The 21,671-nt window shown below is 49.3% G+C and overlaps 1 protein-coding gene across 6 annotated transcripts in view; it reads left to right on the forward strand.

Annotated features, from left to right (window-relative positions):
* The window catches only part of NTM (neurotrimin), a 915,694-nt gene that overhangs the window by 726,152 nt on the left and 167,871 nt on the right, over nt 1–21,671 (forward strand). For all 6 annotated transcript variants that reach the window (XM_054579464.1, XM_054579469.1, XM_054579465.1 and 3 more), the window contains one exon: nt 8,575–8,807. In XM_054579464.1, coding sequence (XP_054435439.1) covers nt 8,575–8,807 — 233 coding nt within the window. The remainder of the gene's footprint in view (nt 1–8,574; nt 8,808–21,671) is intronic.

A 21,671-nucleotide genomic window follows, 5' to 3' on the forward strand; every position in this document is an offset into this window, starting at 1 on the left:
GTGCCTAATATGTACCCTTCGCCCCGGTTTATCTGAGTGAGTCCCGCTTTTCCTAGTGTTACTGTGAAATGTGTCTGGATCGGAGAATTAGTAGTGCCCTTCTGCCTCCAGTGCCCTGCCTGGCTGGATCTACCTTCTCCAAGATGAAGCCCCGCCGCAAGTATGGGCTTTACATGGTCCAGCTGGTGAGGACAGAATTGGAGGCAAAGAAGAGGAAGAGATTGCAGACAGATTCATTTGCTGGAGTTCCATTTCTTCTTCCCAGCCCATCCCTGCCAGGGAAGAGCGCCCCCCCGCCCTCCGCCAGGGAAGAAAGCAACAAGCTTTTGTGACTTTTATTACAACTCATAATTTTTTGAGGTAGCTGCCGCTAAGCTCTTTATTGTGGCTCTCCAGAACTTCTTGTGCTCCGGGTGAAGTGAAAAACCTTTTACGTGGCACGTCACGCTGCCCGGGACTGGCAGGTTCCTGTGGGAAACGGCATGCTCGGCTGGGTAATTTGAGGAGAGTTTAATAAAATGGATATTTACAAAGGTGCAGCTGAAATGCAGGAAAACCGCAGGGGTAGCCGACCCAGGGCTAGCACAGGAGGGCATTGTTAACGCCTCTAGGTCTGAAGCGGTAAAGGGCGGAGGTCTCAGCTCCCACCAGAGGGAGGGCTGGGTGCAGAGGGCCCCAGACCAGGAGCTGTGGTCTTTGGCGGAGGCATGTAGACAGCCTGCGGCACAACCTCCCCTACTTACCCCTCCTCGTCTCTGCCACTGGCGTCCCTCCCTGTCTGCTGGACCCAGCTGGAAGCTGGGGGCCTGGGGAGCCTGGTGATATGACCGCTCCTGCTTGGGTCAGCCTGCCGTGGATTGTGGGGACCCAGAATATACTCACTCACCTACTTCATCTCTTGTGACTTTCCACCTCTACCAAAACCTTGTTCACAGACCATATTCCCGTCCTTCCGCAAACACGCCAGGATTTTTTCATAGCCCCATGGTGCTTTGTTCCTGTTCTTCCCTCACCTGAGGTGCCCTGTCCTGCCCTCTGCTATTTAGCAACCTCCTTCCAACCTAAATGGCCTCCTAAATCCTCACGAGATCCAAATCGCCCTGGAAGTAACCAATAGTCCTTGGAATTCGGAAGCACATCATAGGATGTACTACCTGCCCTGCCAGAGTGTCGCCTGTCACAAGGAGACATAGCATGAACAAGCAGTTGTCAGTACACACCAAGGTGGAAGTGTATCTGGAGAACATTTGGGGAGGCTTAGAAATGTTTGTAGAAAAAAGGTAGTTGAGATACAAAATAATATTTAAAATTGACCTTGACAGGGAAATAGGAATTTGTCTCACAAAAAATAAGGAAGAGCATGCCAAGTCAAGTGAGTCACTGAATCCTAAAACTGAGCGGAGTGCACAGGTCACAGGGAGCAACAGTTCAATACGCCACACGCTCGTCAGGCCTGAAGCCGTGTGGTGGCGGGGGGGTCACTCGCTGCAGCCCGACGTCAAATGGCAGGGGACGTCCAAGGCGAATTTCCACTGAGCTCTCTCTCAGCACCTCTGGCTCTCTCCCCAAGGAAACATCTCTACAAAGGGGTTCAAGAGACCCTCGTGTGTATTTGGATGATTGTTAATATGTTAGGGAAAAAATGGAGAGAAAAGCCTCTGGGTGGCCTGGCTTTGGTCACCTAGGGAAAACAAGAAGGCTCTATCGATTTTGCCTGTGGTCATATGACACAATCAAGAGGCCGCTTTGCCCAGATCATCTGAGTTTAGAGTTCTCTCTCGCCACGTGGGTGTAGCACACAGTTATTGAATAAAGAAATGGCTGTGGGAGCTACAGGGACAAACGTGAGGTGACCTATTGAGCAGTCCCCAGCCTCCTTCAGCATTTGAATTAGTATTGGGTTTTTGTCACCAGGACAAATCAAAATACTGTGCTATTCATTTTAGCAAAGTCATGGCCCACCTAACTCAGCAGAGTTTGGTTTTTGATTATGCAACTTTGCCTCAGGCAGGAAGGACGCACAGTAGGTGTGCTTATTGAGAACCCTGCTCAGAGGCCCACACAGCCAAGCCTTTCCTTCACCCCCAAGACAGCGGGGATGTGAAGGGGGTGCCTCCGCTTTTCCGACGCCCACAGGAGTGGAGGGAGCTGGGTGCGCTTGTGTTTGTAAATTGAGGTTGGTGGGACATGCGGAAGAGATAGTCACATGGCTTGGGGCTTCGCTGCGCACGGGGCCCTTGGCCATTTAGTTCTCGGGGGTTGTGAAAGGGGAAATTTTAACCAAGGGTTAATCAGTGGGCGGATATTTATTGAGAGCTTAGGTTGTACTCAATATGATGTTGCATAGGGCACAAGAGGAAAAGAAGTCATGGCCCTCGCCTTCTAAGAGCTCCGCATCTAGCACACCTAAGATGGGAATCCATACGCATAATAGATTGTGTAATCATATTATTTGCTGGGTGTCTACTACATACAAAGTGAAATATTTACATGAATGGTTCCATATAATCTTCTCATTAACCCCGAGCAGGAGGACACATTATTTCCATCACAGATGAGTTAAATAAATCTCAGTGAGGCGAGAGGACTTGTTGAGAGGCCACGAGAAGAGAGCTGGGACTTGAATCCCTGCAGCCTGACTCGAGAGCCTGTTCTCTTTCCTCTTCCCGGCCCTCCTCCCAGCTCCAGCCCGCTGCCAGCTGCGTGGACTCCCAGTGCAGCCTGCGCACAGCTGTGCTTTCGCCTGGGCCCTTCACCTCTATTAAGAGTCCCAGGCATGATCGGCCTTGCCAGAGAGCAAGTTCGGTGTTTTTCTCTCTATAGAACCCAAAGCCACTTCGTACATATCCAGATGATTTTAGATTCCAGCAGGGTCAAAATGAGCACCCCCACCGGCGAAAGCCTCTCCTCCAATAAGGAGCTGAGGCACAGTGATGTCTGAATTTTCAGCTGGCCGGCGATGAAGCAGCCTGGCTTTCCTGTTTGTTGGTTTCCCCCAGAAGCAGATCTGGAAGATGCACCTGCCAACTCCATGAGCCGGGTGTTGGTATTTCCGAGCCATCCACTTGGGCATGTTTCTCTGTGAAGCTTGAGGGGAGGGCTGCACACAAGCCAAATGCTTAGAAGAACTGAGCTTAGGGGCAGCTGGAACATTTCTGGGCGATCAGAGGAGATTGTGACCAGGTGCTGTGAAGGGTGGAAGCGCTTATTTCGCCGTAGTCTCAAGCCTGGCTTGAGATGTGTTGCTTTTCAAAAGCAGTTAAAGGGCCATTTGATAGAAGGAATGGTTGGATTACCCACTGCCTGGATCCATTATAGTGCCCAGACCTTCAGGCAGGTGTGAGTGAGAAAACTCAAGCTTGGATGTTTCCCTTTTTCTTCTGTAATCCTTCTCTTTATTCCAACACATTTTTCTTTTCTTTTTTTTTTTTTTTTTTGTCTTCAGAAGAGTCCAACCATATTTGTACCTTAGCTCCATATTTTTTTTTCAATTTCCAGCATTTCCCTCCCTTTCTCTCTTTCTCTCTCTCTCTCCCTCCCCCGCTCCCTCACTCTCATCTCCCAAATCCAAAATAGCTCGAGGCCCCGCATCCATGCTCTCCTGGTTTTATCTCGGTAGCACTCATCCTGGGCTCGCTTACACACTGTTTGCTATCCCTCTGTGTGCAGATGCAGCGAGTGTAATAAAACCACTATTCATCAGCCAGAGATTAAGGACAGAGAGGGCTGCGTGTTTAGTGTTGGCGCAGTCGGAGCGGCTGCAGACAACTGCAGGCGTGGCAGCTCTCTCTACCATGTGCCCTACTCAGGCGCAGGGTTCAGCTGGGGCGCGTGTGGCTTGCCCTCTCTGGTCAGTTACACATGAGGTTTTCACTCGTCTAAGAAAGTGCATTGAGGATCCGTGCAGGCTGGACACCTTTGATAATCTGTTCAAATTTAACAGGCCTATTCTCTTTAAGGTGGAACTTCTCCAAGAAAAGGAACAGAGTGCAGACAGACACACAGGCTGAGAAGGGCATTGTGGCTCGGCAGGGAAATGGTGATGAGAATCCCTCCCAGGCTCTGTCTTGTCTGTCTGGATCCTGCCAGGCTTGGCATAGGTCAGGCCCTATGGGCTGTCTGTGGGGACACACCCGGGGGGGTGGGCTGCGGGTTGGTGAGAGGGGACAGCCACCTGCACGAACACAGAAGGCAGAGTGCCACCTCCTGGGGGCCGCAGCGCGGCAGTACCTGAGGGCAGCACTGAGGCCGCGGCAGGGAGGCCTCCCGCATTGAGAGATGGTTGGTGCTGGGGGAGCTGGGAATTCCAGCTCTGAATCCAGACCCCTAAGTGTGCAGTGGCTGTGTCTCTGTCTTTTTTCGCCTGTGTGGCAGGGGGGGCAGACGGGAAGCTCAGGGCGGGAGTTTTGTGTATGTCAAGATTGTGGGGGGAAAGGTGAGAGACTTTCAAGGTGTGGGCATGGCCCTGGCAACCCTTTCTCTCTGTCCATTTCTCTTCCTGGCGGCCTCATGCTGAGCTGTGGCCAGTTCCCTGATGACAGGTGGCCACCGCCCGCCACACTTCCCCGGGCTCGCCGGGGAGAGCTGAGTCTGCAACCTTCCCTGTTCCCCGTTAATCACCTTCCTGCAGGAGATGAAACACCACGGTGTGTTTCCGGGGTGATTTTGTAGAGCGGTGCTAAGGGCAGTCTCTGTACAACAGGGAGCCTGTTGGCTGCCTCCCCACCTGTCTTCCCCTGACCCCCCACCCACCAAAGCTGGCCCTGGCTGAGGCAGCAATTACGCTCCTCCTGCCTTTTTTTTTTTTTTTTTTTTAAACCTGGGAGAATTGTCTCCTCTGCATTGTTGTGGAGACTCGATAAATGAGACAGATAGATGGGGGCAGGTATGAGGAGGTGACAGGAGCTGGCGGCCAAGTTCCCTTTGTGATCCATCTCTGCAGAAGCCAGCGTTAATGCCGTGGAGACTCAGCAAGACCGATCTCCGGCAGTGACAGTTTGGACGTCTAAACATGACCTTGGATGTGCCCAAACCACAGCTGAAGCCATGCCAGCGCCTCAGTGTAGTATATCACAGGGCCCGCCTAGCCATGCTGAAAGCTGGCTGCGTTTGGAGCGTTCGTGAATTTGCAAATGAACGTCTTTGGCCCTGTTAGTGCAGTGCAGGGTGGTGAGGCTGCTTCTGTACCAGTCAATTTCCAATAATTAGACACTCGCAAGGAAGCCCGGGACAGCCTTATGATTCAGCAGGAGGCTGTGTGATGTCTCCACAGTGGACGTCAGAAACATTGATGTGGACAGTTTAGGGGTTGGCGAGCGTCACTTCCTGCCCTGCGGCCGTCCACCTGGTGTCTGGGCAAAGTTTCTGCTGTTGGAGGGAAAAATAACTGGGGCCCTGCCTCCCAGAACAAACTGGTCATAAGAAAGTTCTCTCCTGCAAAGTAATGCAAGTGTTTCAGACAAGAGGCACTTCCTCATGCGTACCTGCCCTGCGGCTCTCCTTTCACCAGAAACCAGGTTTCTCAGTGAATGGTTTTGAAAGTGCGGTGGCCAGACCAGGCAGACCAGGTCGGAGCCAGTGATCTGCGTTCATGCGGGCTTCCCGGTGATGCCGATGAACAGTGAATTTAAATGTTATCGAGCCTTCGGGGGATCTGAGGAGGACACGGAAGACCACTGAATTTGAAAGGAAAGAAAACAAAAACAACAAGAACAAACCTGGTTCTGAATCTTGGTTCTGCAGCTTAGTATTGGTGTGATCTTACTCAATTTGGATATTTCCTAGCCTTGGTGAACCCCATTTCTAAATCGACAAGGATAAGTGAACCCAAACAATTTTTTGAGATCGTAAAATAGTATATGTAATAGGTTTGCTTGATATAGTAACAGCATATAATAAGATGCGTTCAATAAACATTAGCTAGGAATGTGAGTTTCACCAATTTCTCTGCTTGAATCCAAGCACAATTTAGGGTAGGGACTTCCTTTGAGGTCATTAATACAAATAGCATCCCAGGTGCCTTACTAGCAAAGCAAGTTGTGGACTGGGTTGTTCTTAAGGGATTTCAAACCGCTGTGGTTCCGAACCCACATTTCAGGCGCGGCAGCTGAGAGGAGAGCAGCAAGTCTACTGGGAAGGCCTGGGAAGGCGTGGGAAGGTGCATATCAGGTGCTTCCTCTGCTGGCTAGGCTGTTCTTCTCCACCTCCGTTCACTCTGCAAGTATATTCTCAGTATGGTCAGCAAAACCGAAAGGAAGTCTTGGAGTACGCCGCAGACTAGGCCAAACTTCCTGGACACCTGGTTACTAAGGCATCTTATTAAAATGCCGTTCCAGCTCATTACTTCTGCAGTGAAGCCTGAAATTCTGCATTTCTAACAAGCTTCCCATTGATGCTGATCTGATGGTTTTCTGACTACGCTTTCATAGAGTGAGGTCCTTACTCAGTGCTTCTCAGACCTTAATGTGCACACGATCCACCTCTAGCTTTATGCTACTGAAGTAATGGCCTAGGGGCCATCAGCATGCACGCCGCAGGGGGATTTCTAAAACTGCAGACTCTCAGGCCCCTCCCAAGACCTGCCAAGTCAGGATGTGCATTTCAGTAACTTCCCAAGCAGATTCACAAGCACGGTGAAGTCTGAGATCCATTCAGGGCTTGTCTTTATTCACATAGGGTCCTGCCCTCAGAAGGGCCCCACCCCTTGTCAAATGCTCCGCCATCACCACCTTTAAATCATTAATAATTCTCCACTGAAGGGCTCTGCCCTTTCACTTTGCGCCCGTCCCACAAGTTAGGTAGCTGGTTATGGGGATACATTGCTGTGCACTGGTGTTTTTCAAATGTTGGTGTGTATATGACTTAACTGCGATATTATTAGGAATTCATATGTTGGAGGTTCCCAAAGATTCTGAGTCAGTAGGAAAAGAGAATCTGTAACATGCTCCTCATGCGACTCTGATGCAAGAGACCCATGCCCATTTACAGAAATCCTCCCCAACCGTTTCCTGCGTCGGTCTCCTAGCGTCTCCATCCTGTGTTGTTCTGAAAATACCGTGAGCAGCGGAGCACCTGCTGGCCACCCGAGCTGAGGCATTTCTGGCCGAGCAGCTCTCTCCACAGGAGCTCTCAGCACGGCTTTCCACCTGCGCCCGCGAGTTCCTGCGGTGGTCGGTGACATTTACACAAGTGCGTGGGAGGGTGCACGGCACAGGATATCTCCTCTCGAGAGGGACCACCTAGGGAAGCTGGGGTGCTCAGCGGCGGTTCTGAGGTTTTTTACGTTCACAGCCCATTTTGAGAATTCTGTGGAAGCAACCGTCCCCCTCCCTCGTGAAAAATCCACCTTTCCATCCCGGGGAGCACAGGGGACTGGGAGTTAGACAACCTGAGTGAGGGGTCTAACTTCACGTCCTAGCTCTTTAGCCGGGGGCCGGTCGCCAGGCCATTCCGAACCCCAGAGTCCTGATCTTTAAAGGACAGAGTGGGTAAGATCGTCTATGTCACAGATTTATTGCAAGAATGAAATGAGACAGTGAGCATGGTGAAGTACTTTGCTGCACTGCGAAAGGATATATACATTGGAGGCGCCATTATACATACTGCACTCCTCTGCTATGTCCAGCGTTATAGTTGGGATCAGGCCACGGTGTCCGTGAATCGAGCCTCAGGCCGTAGAACACGTTCGGTGTGGCGAGAGCAGGCAATGAGTGCAGACAGGCGGATGTGATGGGGGCCTGGCGAGAGTGGCTGGGAAATGCAGGGGAAGGGAAAGGGGCTTCCGCATTTTAGGAGCTCCAGGTGCAAGGGTAAAAGAAAGCACATCTATTTTTACATGTGCAACCAATTTTGAGGTTTTTAGAAAATGTGTCCAGTCTTGCAATAATTGAGCATTTCTGCCCTCAAACATAATGAAGATAAGCAGCAATGGCGGCGGTTCATATTTAGTTTTGACTTCAGAAGCCTTCGGTCAGGATTCACTCTTCTGAGATAAGAAAAGAATGTTTGGTAGCTAAAATCTGGGTCTGTGATCTAGCACACAGTTATCTGTGTGACTTGGGAAAATATTTAGTTTCTCTGCTTTTTAATTTCTGGTACCAGTGGAATCTTCCTCTTGGGTTGTTATAAGCGTTGAATGACGTATGACATCTAAAACACCTAGAAAGTCATCTAAGGGGTTGCCATCATCCACGTCATGGAAATCCTTGAGCGAACGGAGGCTGCCAGTGCTGCAAGGGCCAGGCCCGTCTGGGTGTGGAAGACGCCTCCGGGTCGTAGCTGGGAGTGGCTGGGGCTGTTGCAGTGACCTGAGCTCAGCGGGTTTCAGAAGCACTGAGTTGCTCAGGACCCAGACTTCTGACAAAGCCAATGTTCAAAGGCCAAAATCCCCTCAGACTTCAGCTGCCAAATTCCAGAAAGTACCACCCGTGACAAATCAAGCAAAGGAAATGCATGTTTGTATACTGGGGGTGGGGATTAAAGACCAAAGGCATAAAAGCTCCTCCTGCCCTTGCCACGGACCCCACTCTGAGAGCTTCCACTGTCTCTGACTTACCCATCTGGCCTTCCCTCCAGGTGCACGATTGACAACCGGGTCACCCGGGTGGCCTGGCTAAACCGCAGTACCATCCTCTACGCTGGGAATGACAAGTGGTGCCTGGACCCACGTGTGGTTCTCCTGAGCTACACCCAAACCCAGTACAGCATCGAGATCCAAAACGTGGACGTGTATGACGAGGGCCCGTACACCTGCTCCGTGCAGACGGACAACCACCCTAAGACCTCTCGGGTCCACCTCATCGTGCAAGGTAGGCGGGGCTGGGCCGGGCGGTCTGGTGGCGGCTGAGAGAGTCCGCCTTAGACACTCTGTCTGTGATCCTCAACAGAAATGAGTTCTATTTGTTCCATCAGCCAGGACAACTTGCTAATTGTCATTTTGCCATCAAATGCTAAATTTTCAAATAATTTTCCCATTGAATAGGACCAGGACCTTCCTTTTTGTTTTATTTTTGTTCCAATAATATATAGTCTCAGAAAATTATCTTCTAATTATTGCTTTGCTTGGCTTTTTTCTCCTCTAATTTTTTCTAGGTTCCAATTCTAAGCTCGCTCTATTTTCAGACCAGCGTTTTAGGTCTGGCGCTGTACACCTGCCACACCCTCACACAGCCTTCTGAGAAAGCAGAGCCAAACACAGATGCTCTGAGCACCCGCGGGGACACATCCCTCACACCGCCCGCATCGGTCCCCATGTCCTTCGTCTCCTCTCGCCTCCCTGCTCTGGGCTTCTGACCCCACACCACACCTCTGCTGCCAGCTTTTCAGAGCTGTATATTTGGTCTCTTTTTGCATCTCTCTTGGTTGTAATGTCTCCGTGTTTCCCAGGCCCTGGGAACAAATGGTGCTGACCTTCCCCATGAAGCAGAACTGGTCCTGGGGCATTCACACACACTTAATCACGTGGACAAATCCCTAACGAGGGAGGAAGAGCCCAGAATCTGATGTGGCTGCTTTTTGGCTCGGAGCCTTGGACCAGGTTACTGACTGAGCCCCAGGTTTCCTTCAGTAAAGTGGAGTCGGTGCTGTGAGGAGCTGTGGCGAGGATTACGTTTTACATGGACTGATGTGTAAAGTATTTAGAAGAGGGCCTGGCGCCCAGAGGTGTTAAGGGTTAGCTATTTTTAATATTGTTGTTATTTTTTAAATTCTCACCCAAGGTTATGTCCTTTCATTTGTTTTAGAGAGAGAGGAAGGAGCGGGGAGGGAGAAGGAGAGGGAAACATCGATCAGGTGTCTCCCACATGGGCCTCCGCCAGGGATGGAACCCACAACCTATTTTTGGTACGGGACGACACTCCAGCCAAACGAGCCACCTGGCCAAGGCCACTGTCGCCATTTTTAACTTTTTAGACATCTTTCACAGTGGACCTAATACTTTGTTTTGTTATCTTAGATGCTTAAGGCCTTGGCAGTGGAGCCCGGCTCTTCCGTTGCTGCTTCTTTCCCAGTCTGCACCCCCGTTCCCCTCACGCAGCTAGATGGCAGGCTCCGGCAATACACTTCTCTTTGGAGGCTCCGTCAGCCGCCATGTCTTCTCAGTGTGCCCAGGGGAATGGCGAGGAGTCTTGGTTAGAAAGGCAAGGGCAGGAGGGTGGCTGGAGAAGGCAGGGGAGCTGGGAGAACGAGGGAAAGCCAGCTGGGAGAGGGCGGGGCGAGTGCAGCTGGGATCGAGGGTGCGGACTGTGGCGAGAGAGAGTGTGACCCATGAGGAGGAGGAGGCTTGGCTGCAGTGAGAAGAGTGTAGGCATTTGCTCTGGTCAGGGACGATGCCAGGGGAACACAGGCCCCTCACGTGTGACAAAGCTTGGTCATACTAAGTTGTTTTAGTTTTTTTCTTTTTCTTTAAGATTTTATTTATTTATTTTTAGAGAGAGGGGGAGGGAGGAAGGGAGGGAGAGAAACATCACTGGTTGCCTCTCATACGTGCCCTGACCGGGGACCAAACCCGCAACCCAGGCATGTGTCCTGGCTGGGAATTGAACCGGTGACTTCCACTTTGCATGACGACACCCAACCAACTGAGCCATGCAGGTCAGGGCTAATTTTTTTTTCTTATTCTGTATTTCTGAAAGGAAATTATGATAACCTTTTCTTTTATCGGTTGTATAAATGAACATTTTTCAAACTGTTGGGTGGCAACAGCACTTTTTAAAGGAAGTAGAATCACATAGAAGGCATCCGAATGTATTGCAAACAGTAAAGTAGGTATTGTTACATAAAATTTTGTGTCATTGAAAGTTTTTAGTGGAAAATACATTTTTTATTGTGGACAGTTGGCCAGAAAGGCTTGAGAATGACTCTCCTAGGAGGAGCTCCCCTGAGCGCTCCAGCAGCATCATTTACAACCTACACCAGACGGTGCTTTTGAAACCATTCCCCAAGCCCCCAGCCCACCCCCCGTGCACACACCTATTGTCAAGAGCAGAACATCGAACAATGACAAAGACACTAGGACATGACTATTACAGGCATTTGCTTTAGGAAGGACTGTTATGGAACTGGAAAAATGAAGGAACAGTGACAATTTTTGACGCCTCCTTGAAAACAAAGACCCCATTTTTATAATTTGTTTTAAGCCCACACACTCCAGCCCTAAGCACCTGGTGCATGCCTTATACAACGTGAACTTTTAGTGAATGCTCGTTGATGCCAATGGCTGGAATTATGGCCCAGAGGTCTTATGCAGGCTCAGAGAGAGGAGGCTGAGTCTGTGCAGATGGGGAGCGGGGAGGAGGCGAGGGGACGGGGGCTACATCAATTTTCACTCATGTCCAAGATAATGGAAAATGTCTAATCCCCAGCAAGGTGTTTCCATCTGAGAGTTGGCTAGGTGCCCTCTTGGCATGGCACGCCACCTCAAGTATTGGAATCTCATCGTCGGCTAATTTTCGAATGCTGATGGGTGTATTGATCTGGAGACAAGCTGGGTTAAAAAAGGCACTGGTCTTGAACATGGACTCTGCCCAGGCTAATCCGCTGTCGATATGCCCGGCCTGAGCATTATTGACACTTTAATGAATAGAGGACCATAGTTTTTCAGAGCCAACCTGTCCCCCCTCTTAAAAGCAATCAGACAAACTAAATAGAGCCAGACTCCCCTGTTTCTATATTGGAAAGAGGATACATCACCATCCAGAATTAAAAAAGTATATGTATTTATCTTGGGATCATTTATTGTACTGAGCATCAAGCCTAATTCCCCCAGCACAAGCTGACTGTCTGAATTTTGTTGAAGTTGCTATTTAACTCTGAGCAGAATGCTGCTGGAATGAAAGTTAGGCATATTCAGTTCTCAAAATGATGTTGTGATCATTAAACACTCACATGCACACAATAACGGCAGGAAAAAAACCCTAAACTGATATTCTGCCCATGAGTATATGTATTTATGTATATGTAGTCAGCTTTATATATAAATAAACCCACACAGAGGAAGGTGATGCATTTTTATAGTACCACGCGAGCCGCTGAAGGCCTGGGTTTGTGCCTTTCTCCTTCCTATCAACACGCCTTCTGTCTCACTCGTTCTTCACCCTGGAGCTTCTCTGTGGCTGTGATTCGATAGGTGTAATTCTTGCTGACAGCCAGGATGCCTGAGACAGCCCCATGGGCCCTCATTCATTCATTCATTCATTCATTCACTCACGCACACAGTCAGTGACCGCTGAGAACCAACTCTGGCTGCTGGCATGCTGGCCAAGCAATTAGCATGAGAAGATGAATAAAAACCTGCCCTGGAAGAGCTCATTCCCATTCGCCTACAACATTTGCCTGAATCACCCCCCAGAATTTAGCTCCCAGGCTGAGCCACCATTGACTGCACCGTGCAGGGCACCGGCCTCCCGCAGACTCCCCTGGAAGCACCTGCAGCGCGGGTTCTCTCAGCCTGTGTCGTCTAATTGGACATTTTAATAGAATTCACAAATGACCCACATGGCAGTCAGGCTGGTCTGGTTAAGCAGCGCCCCGCCCTCCCCGCGTGGCTCAGTCCCGGGCTGTTGGCCAGCTCTGGCCGAGAAGCCAAGGGCCCGGGCCTCTCCTTGGCCCCTTCCTCCAGAGCTGCAGCGGCAAGCCTCGCCCGGGTCCTCCCCCCTCAGGACAGCCTGTCACTGGTGGCAAGTGCTGGGTTCGTGCTTTGTTCTCTAGAATATTTTTAAAATGTGCTGATAACACTTTATAGCCTTGTGGTAAAGGAAAAGGGAAATGCTTGTTTCTTTTTTTTAGTGGGACAACTCTTTTTCCTCACTACCTGTTGCTGTTGGGCTGTATCCTCCTTTCTTCCCCTTCCCCCAAAGAAAGCTCTAAGGCTGCCTAAGGGGCCCTCGTGGTTTCTAAAGGTGCCGGCAGGGCAGGGCAGGTGTCTGGAGCATAGGCCGGGGTCAGCCTAGCCTGGGGCTATGGGGGAGAGCCGCTGCCGGGCGCAGCCTCGGAGGACGGAGGGACAGCCGTTCGGTAGGGCCACGGGTCCGCTTCAGACCGCGGAGAAGTCACCCTGCCTGGCTGGGATGTAAGAAGGGTCTGCAGGGAGAAGGAGACGTGCAGCTGATTTGCACTGTCCAGGGTCAGCACAGGGCGGACAGGGAACAGGCTCAGGGCAACGGGCAGAGTCCGTGGTTCATGGGGGACCAGTGTGCAGGCAAGCGGGAACGGGGACGGCCTTGGCGAGGAGAGTGGCCCTGGGGACAGTGTGGAAAGGAGGCGGAGGGCAGGGCAGCAGGGGCTGCTGGCAAGAAAGGGGTGGTGGCAGGGAAACTGAGCTCAGTGGCCACTCGTCATAGTGTGCCTTTTAAATTAAATTGAACTGAGCTAAAACCAAATAAAATTTAAAATGCAGTTCCTCGGCCACACTAGCCTCATGGCAAGTGCTTCAGTAGCCACAGGTGACCGGTGATCCTGTACCCGACAGTACAGATGGGGAATGTTCCCACCGTCGTGAGCAGCTCTGCTGGGCCGTGCTGTTCATCGGAGCAATGGCCACTGCCGGCCAGCAGCGTTAGAGCACGAGTGGGCGTCAGTGACCCGAAGGGCCCGGTGTGGTGGGGAAAGGAGAAGGCAGTTTTGTAGAGACGATGGACATGAAGAGAAGGTGGAGATCTTTTAAAGAGAGAATTGTTTAAAAATCTGAAGGACTGGTGTTCTTTTGTTAACTAGGACGGAGAAGAAGGGCCAGAGTCCGTAGATGTAACTAAAGGACCCTAGACAGAATTTGGGGACTAGCTGCATGTGGACGTCGGGGAGGGGAGGCCATCAGGACACCTGGATCTCCACATCGGGGCCCTGAGAGAGGTGGGTGCTGCGGCACTTGGGGTGTTTCAGGTGGTGAAACGGCCCGCAGTGGCAGAGGTGGAGGGGGTAGGGCGCCCCGCCTGCTGATTTTAAACTGCCTTAAAACTGTCACTCAAAATGAGTTTGTGAGAAGAGAAATGCCACCCATGGACTTGCATGCCCACTTAGACAGCGGGAATATAAATTTTTAGGCCACAGTGAGGGAGATCTATCGAAGACTGATTAAAATTTGGGCCCAATGATTTCCATGCCCTTGACCTCAGGGAGTTCTGCTGTAGGAATGTAATTAAGAAGAAGCTGCTTCCGTGGCGTCCAGCTGCCTGTTTTAACCCTTTTCCCCTCTCGATCCTGCTGCCAAACCAAGCTTCTCAGAAGCTAAATTGGCCACATCCATCTCCTTTTTCCACATCTTGGAAAATTCAGCATGCATACAAAGCTCCATGGGCCTGACTCCTTTGACGAATTAAGGACAGTGTGGACGACTTCTCAGGAGCCCTCGGTGGGGCTCTAAAAGCCCTCCAGGGGAGATGCCCGCGCTGCAGACCCCTCCCTTTTCAGGGGATCAGGAAGCGCCTCCCTTTCTACGCAGAGGCCTGGGGGGAATACCTGTGGGCTTTAAACTCACTTACAGAGGCATTGTATGATCAGCGAGGTAGAATTCAGTGCTTTAAAAAATGGTGATATTAGTGTAATAGTAGTAGTAACAACAACAACAACAACAACAACAACAACAATAATAATGGCTTTTGTTCTCTTCCTTAGTTTCTCAGGCCCTACCCTTGTCCCTCATTTGTCACTGGAGCCTTTACTCACCCCCTCCCTTTTGTTTGGTGTAAATGAGTTTTCCTGATTTCTTCCCAGGCAGAATTAATCCGAAAATCTCTGCTACTGTTTGATAGTTAATAACCTGCCTCTTGGAGTCCCACAGCTTTGACTCCCCTGTGAAGGGGGAAGGGCACGCTGGTGTCTGTGGAATGGGACAGGGGTGAGGGACGGGAGCCAGGACATCGCTGCCATTTCCTGTGCTGGTGGAATTCCAGAGAGAAGGGGATGAGGTCAGCAAGGCACCCAGCACAGGCAGGTGAGGGCTTGCCTTTACTTTTTATTGTCTTCCTGTTCTGAGCCCTCCCCTCTTACCCACCTGATATGTATAATCGTGTTGCTTTCCAATCCTGAATAATTAATTGACCTTGTCAAGCCAAACTCATTATTATGATTAAGAGAACGGGAACAATAACTTTTAATTTCTAGACACCTACACTCTACAGACTCCCCTCAACCCTGAACCGGAATAAAAGGAAAGCTGAAGCACAACATATCAAAGAGAATAATGTGCTCTAGTTCTTGCATTGAAGGCAGAGATTTCTGTCCCTCCAGCCACATCACCCAGAAGACAACATGCCCTCCTAGCCCTGCGAAGGTTCCCAGACAGCTGAGCTGACTTTGCACCAACTAACTTCCATTCAGCCTACGTCTTTGCCGAGTCCATGGTAGAGGGAAACATCTCCATCCGGTTCTGAATCAACAGAACTCACCTTCTGTGTTCTTCAGGTGTCAAGAGCCAGGAGTGGCAGGAGGTCCCATTTGCCTTCCCAAACAGCTTTCCAAAGGAGCTCTCCTCTCGCTGCCCCAGTCAAGAAATAGATGGAAGTGCACATGTGGTCTGGTCATAAGACTGTGCATCTGGATTTCCCTCAAAATTAGAGTGTTCCTCAGAGCACCTGGAGAATGACAAAGGAACTGGGCATTTTATTGGAAATTGACTTACAGAATTTAGACAGCATGCAAATGAGGTAGCTCAGCTTTTCCTGGTAAATTTCACAATTTCTTGGTGCAGTTCCTGACAACGGAGGGGCAACATGTGTCCGTGGGTTTAATAGAATTTCAATAAACCACCAAAACATCATCTGTCTACAAAGCCAAGTAGGGGAGTCTCTTACACTAAAATCATCTGAGCAAATTGCTGTAATAAAAGTCGTATCGGTTTAATAATGGCATTTTCTGTATTTCCTGGTAAGGCTAGGGAGGGTCCCTATATTTTCTCAGCAGGTTAGAAAACGTGGTATCTGCGGCCTGGCACTGCCTGGTATGAACAGTAAGTAACTGTAGGTCCCTGTGTCCAAGCCGTTCACACTTCTCATGGCCCTAAGGAGGCAGGAAGCTCAGGTGACTCTATGGCTTCGCAGCAAACACAGGAGTTGGGCAGTATCGCTACAGGTAGGCAGTTAAAGCTCCCAAGGGAAGGTATGTAAGCCACCACAGAATACTGATCAGTCAGGTGGCTTTTCCCCAGGAGCCTGAGCTGCCTCTGATTCTGCTACCTTAGGACAGAAAAGTGGCTCTGATTCCTCCTGGATCATGTATCTCTGCAGCCTCCGAGGAAACATGGTGTCATTTTATTTGCAGGGAAGGACCAACATTTCCTAAATGCTTTCCTTAGACTCCCATCCCCATGTCAGAAACCCCCTGTGGCTTATTTAAGCTGAACTTAACTAAGGATGGCCTTCTCTTTCTGGTCTCATGACCCACTGGTTTAGATCGGACTAACCCTAGACTATGTCCAGAACAACCCTCATCATCACTACGTTCCCAAAGGTTTCGCTGGACGCACCTGTGGGGTGTGTATAAAGTGACATCAAAGGCAGCGTCATTCAGCAGAATCCTGTGACTGTTCCAGAGGACTCGTAAGCCCTCAAGAGCCTCAAAAGTCCCTGACCATCCTCTTCTTGCTCAAATGGTAAATGTAGCTCCTTAGGTCAAGGGGAGAAGTTGGCAATTAAGTCTTTTAGTCTATTTGTTGTCATAGTAAGGACTATCAACTAACAAGTTTCAATTGAAATAAATAGTATGGTGAAGCCAGGTGCTGGGAACACAAAGATTCAGAGAGAGCCCCCGCCCTGTCTAGACAAAGAAACAACCCGTGAACAGATCAGTCTTCTATACAGTAGCAGGGATTAGGGTGTTTATACATATAAATGTTATGAATACACCACATGTGTCCAAGAGTAGGCAAAACTACAAGGTTGCATTTCACCAGGGTCTCGGATGGTGAGGAGGATTTTTCAGAGGGTCTGGGAAAGAGAAGGTATCTTGGTAGGAGCAATGGCACATGCAAGGCTTAAAAGTCTGAAAATGCACGATGCATTGGAGGAAGAATGAAGACTCAAAGTGTTCATGGGGTGAAAGCACCAGCCATAAAGCCAGAGAGACAGGCTGCATCAAAGCTGGGCGTGGCCGCTTGAGAAGCAGAAGGCCCCGGGTAACATATGTGTTCAACACAGGTTGGATTTTCCTTGACGTTCATTCAAAACTCCCACTTCTCTTCCTCAAGGAAGGTTACATTAGATTGCTTTGGCACAGGACAAATATCCACAAGGCTATCTGTGGAATAGAAAATGACAGGTACCAAATGAAGAAGGGAGAAGTATCGGAAGGAAAGCATATATCTAAACTCAGCTGGCTCTATGCCCCGTATATGGTGAAGGTGCAAAGCGGGAGCTTCCTGAGGACTCCTACCACCAGGTCGTTTTCTGAGTGCACTACAAATATATATTTTATCATTGCATTCGCATTTTTCCTCCAGTGTGGTTAAGGTGCATGTCTTTGTCCGCTAGCAAGTAGAGCACATGATCCTGGGGCTGTTGGCTCTGTCATCATCGTGATGACCGTACCACAGCAGGTGAGCATGTTACTGGGGATGCTGCTTGCTGCAGGGAGGGGTCATGGTCTCTGGAACCATGGGGCTGGCCCATCAGCAGCAGCCACCTCTCACTGCCCCTGAGAGCCCTCATGCAGATGAGGAGACCCAGTGTTTCAGATGGGACGTCTCCAGGCTGATTTATTTAGGCTTTAAGATGTCACTGCTTGGCGTATATCTTAAGACTTATGCTCCTGTTGCACGTCGTCATTGTAAATTAGTGTTGAGCGTTGGTATGATACCTAATTGGCTTCCACTGGAGTGGGTGGAACACAGCATTTTTCTTTTGCGAGATCTTCATTTCATGTTATTTGGGAAAGAATTTATTGATTTAAAATTAGGACAGTTTAATTTGGTGGCATGTTTTCTTTATGTCTCAATTATATATTCATGTCTTTGTGGTAAACTCAGCTGGTGAGGAGAGTAAGAATTCAAAATAGAAGAATTTCACTTGGCAAATGGTGCTCTCTACTGTGATTAATTTGGGACCTGCACAGTGAACCTGGCATTGGCTCCCTTAGGGACTGAATAGCTTGGTACAAAGAAGTGCATTTCAGGATTTAGGAGTCCTGGATTCCAGTCTGATCTTGAGAATAAGTACCTGGAAACATGACTTACTCCTTTAGTTTATGTTAGACACACTTTATAGAATCCTTTGATATATCACATAATCTAATTTGAAGAAAAGTACCAAGTAGATGCGGGGAAACTGGCCACCTCTGCCTGTTAATAGCCTTCATTTTTCCAACCGTTTATTCGCAATAAAGGTTTTCAGGCTCTGCTCTTTATCTGATGTCGGCCCCTTTCACAGATCTAATCCTCTGTACCAAGAATTCAAACCTATCCGTGGCTCATGGGGAGCCCCGTTCCCCAGAATTTCCCTGGGCGGCGCCCCCTCTTCCCAGCCCGCCCCCCTCCTTGGAACTCCAGTGCCCTGGCTTCTGCCCTGCTAACCTGCTCGTGCACCTCCACTCTCTTGCTGACACCCCCTCTGCTGTAGGAATTGCATTTGGACATGGTTTGTGGTGGTCTTATGAGTAGTGATGCTGGCCTTCAGCGAGGGGCGTTTATGCTAAGGCTGACCCTCTTCTAAATACCCAAACTAGCTAAGCCTTTTCTTCCTCCCCTACAAGCGGAGATGAGAAATTTTGATATTTTTTCCCTTTAACTACCATGTGTCAAGTGCTGAAATACCTGTTAGAATAGATAACAAGGTGGATGAGACAGGTCCCTCAGATTAGGGTACATCACTTGCCAAAGGCAAACTGCTGTGCCCTCCACGGAGGACTAGCGAGAGGGGCCCTCTCCAAGCCTGGTGGCAGCGCGTGGCGTCTGGGAGGGCCAAACAAATAGGTCTTTTGAAATGGATGGTCTGACATGTTAGTTCTAAGGTGCCAAAATGAAAATAAAATAGCTAGTCTGCTCACACCCACTCTGCTCTCCATCACGCACCCAAGTGATCTTTGCAAACCCAGATCCAATGGTCCTTCCAAGACTTTGCCTTAACGTAAGAATCGATTCCTTACCAAAGCCTGGGGGGAGCTTCATCTGTGCTCCTGCCTCACCCTTCTCTTTTTATTTTACCTCTGTGTTCTCTCTGGCCACAGGCTCCTCCTAGGCTCTCTTCCCTCTGCCTTGCATCCTCCTCCTCTTTTCACTCAGCTAGCCCTATTTATCCATCAAATATTAGCTGAAATACGCTTCCTTAGGAATGCTTTCTCAAACCTGCCTCTGCTCGGATAGCTTCCCTCTCACCCCCACCCCTGCCCTCACCCCTAATTTGGAGCCATGGACTTTGTATTTCTTGCCACAGGTGGCATTTGTTTCTGTCATTAGATGATTAAGGCTGGAGCCTCCTGAGAGCAAGAGGCCTGTATGCTTCCGCAGTCTATCCTCTGTGCTAGAACTAACAGGAGCTCACAGCTACTTGTTGGGTAATGAGTGGACCTTCTTCTTCCTCTTCCTCTCCTTCTTTCTCTTCTCCTTCCTTTCCCGTTCCTCTTCCCTTTCCCCTTCCCTTTCCCCTCCCCTTTTCCCTTCCCCTTCCCATTCCCCATGCTTCTCCTTCTTCTTCTCCATCATTAAGCAAAGTGCTTCCATGTGTGTTGGGACTGGCTGTGGTAGGCTGGATAAGGGCCACTCAAAGTGATCGGATTCTAATCCTTGGAATTGTAATTATTGCCTTATATGATGTCATCTTTGCATATGTGATGAAGTTAAAGTTTGAAATGGGGAGAGTAGCAGGGATTATTCAGGTGGGTCCTAAATGTCATTACGTGTGTACTTACAAGAAGGAGACAGAGGAAGGTTTGATACAACATACAGAGGGACTGGAGAAGGTGAAGGTGATTTGATACAACATGCAGAGGGAGCAAAGAGAAGGATTCAGGGTTGCTGGTCTTCAAGACTGGGGTTATGTGGCCATGAGGCAAGGGATGTCAACAGCCACTGGAAGCTAGGACGGGCATGGGACAGATTCTCTTCCAAGGCATGCAGAGGAAGTTTGGCCTTTCAGCACCTTGGTTTCAGCCTAGTAAAACTAATTTTGGACTTTCTGGTCTCTAGAACTGTGAGAGCATAAATTTCTGTTGTTTTAAGGCACTGAATTTGTGGTAATTTGTTACAACACTCACAGGAAACTAATACTGGCCTTCACTATTTTTAATCCATGATGACTGAAAATTAGAACAAGATGGTATTCCAACTCTGCTAGAAATATAGTTTTGACCATTGTGAGAGGAAGTAAGACTTACCTTTGGGGAAGACTAGTTTTTATTATTTCTTTTCAAAGGAATCTCTTTGGCAATGCTACACGAAGACTCTGCTTTGGAGATCAGTACTAAGATGGTACCTTTTTGATGTTGACAGTAACTGCCCCGGGATCCACAGGGGAGAGGAGAAGATCACTTATGGCCATATGTGATCCTAATGGAAGGGGACTGATGTTGCCTCACGCTGGGCTGTGAGGTTTGGCTGGGGAGATTGGGACCGGAATTGATAAAATTGCCAAGTGTCCTCTTATTAACTGGGAGAGGGGCTACTACCTGGATTTGACCGCTAGCATTTGTCTCACAGGTGTCTCAAACGCAAAAGGTACAAAGCGGGTCTCTTGAATTCCAGCCGTCTTCTCTGACTGTCCCCTCAGCCCAACCCCAGGAAAGGGAAACCGCATTCGTCTAGTAGCTCATGTCAAAAGCCTCAGCATGGGTCTTGACTCCCTTCTTTCTCCCATACTCTTTCTCAGCCCGGAGTACATCCTGTTAGATTTGCTCAATTCTGAAATTTATCCCGAATCCTACCACTTACCCCCAAGTTCATCTCGGCTGCCCTCTCTGAAGCCACCATAATCTCGTGAATGTTCTCCCGCTGCCTACCTACGCAGTCCCCATTTTGCACTCTTGTCGCCTGTCCTCTGTTCTTCACTTTTAGCAGAAGTATTTGTTCACAAACTGCCGTTCCTCGACCCGTTCTCACATTCACTTACTGTCTCACTCAGCGTAGAACCCCAAATACTTACCATGGCCCGAGTCCTTACACCACCTGGCCCCCAGCAGCTCTCAGACCTCCCCTCCTAATACAGTCCCATTTTCTGACCCTTTGCCACTCCTTGGTGTTCTCAGAATATGCCTGGGAGGCTCCTACCTCAGGGCCTTGCAGCCCCCTCTGCTGGAACCCAGTCCCAGGTTCCCCTGGCCTTCCCCTCTCTTCTTTAGGTCTCTGCTCAAAAGTCACCTTATGGGAGAGGCCTCTCTGACCACCTGTATAAAATAGACCTTCCCACCCCACCTCATCGCTCCCTAGGACCTTCCTTCCTTGCCTTTCTAAGATAGATTACCTAAGGGCATGACATATGCTTACATCTTTGAGTTACAGTCTATTTCACTCCACTACAACACATGTCCCATGAGGCTACGGATTTGGCTTCTTTGTTCACTGCTGCATCCAAGTGCCTAGAATACGGTCTGGCACACAGTAGGAACTCAACAATTATCTACTGAATAAAGAAATGAATCAAAACCACGGCCTGCCATTAAGTAAACGTATTATTATTATTATTATTATTATTATTATTATTTTACATCTACTCTGTTTCTTTGTTTGAGTGTGAGAGTGTGAACTTTTTTGTTAT

Source organism: Pteronotus mesoamericanus, unplaced genomic scaffold, assembly GCF_021234165.1.
Source record: "Pteronotus mesoamericanus isolate MK-2021 breed Mesoamerican mustached bat unplaced genomic scaffold, CSHL_Meso_final contig_53, whole genome shotgun sequence".
In the NCBI taxonomy this organism is placed as follows: domain Eukaryota; kingdom Metazoa; phylum Chordata; class Mammalia; order Chiroptera; family Mormoopidae; genus Pteronotus; species Pteronotus mesoamericanus.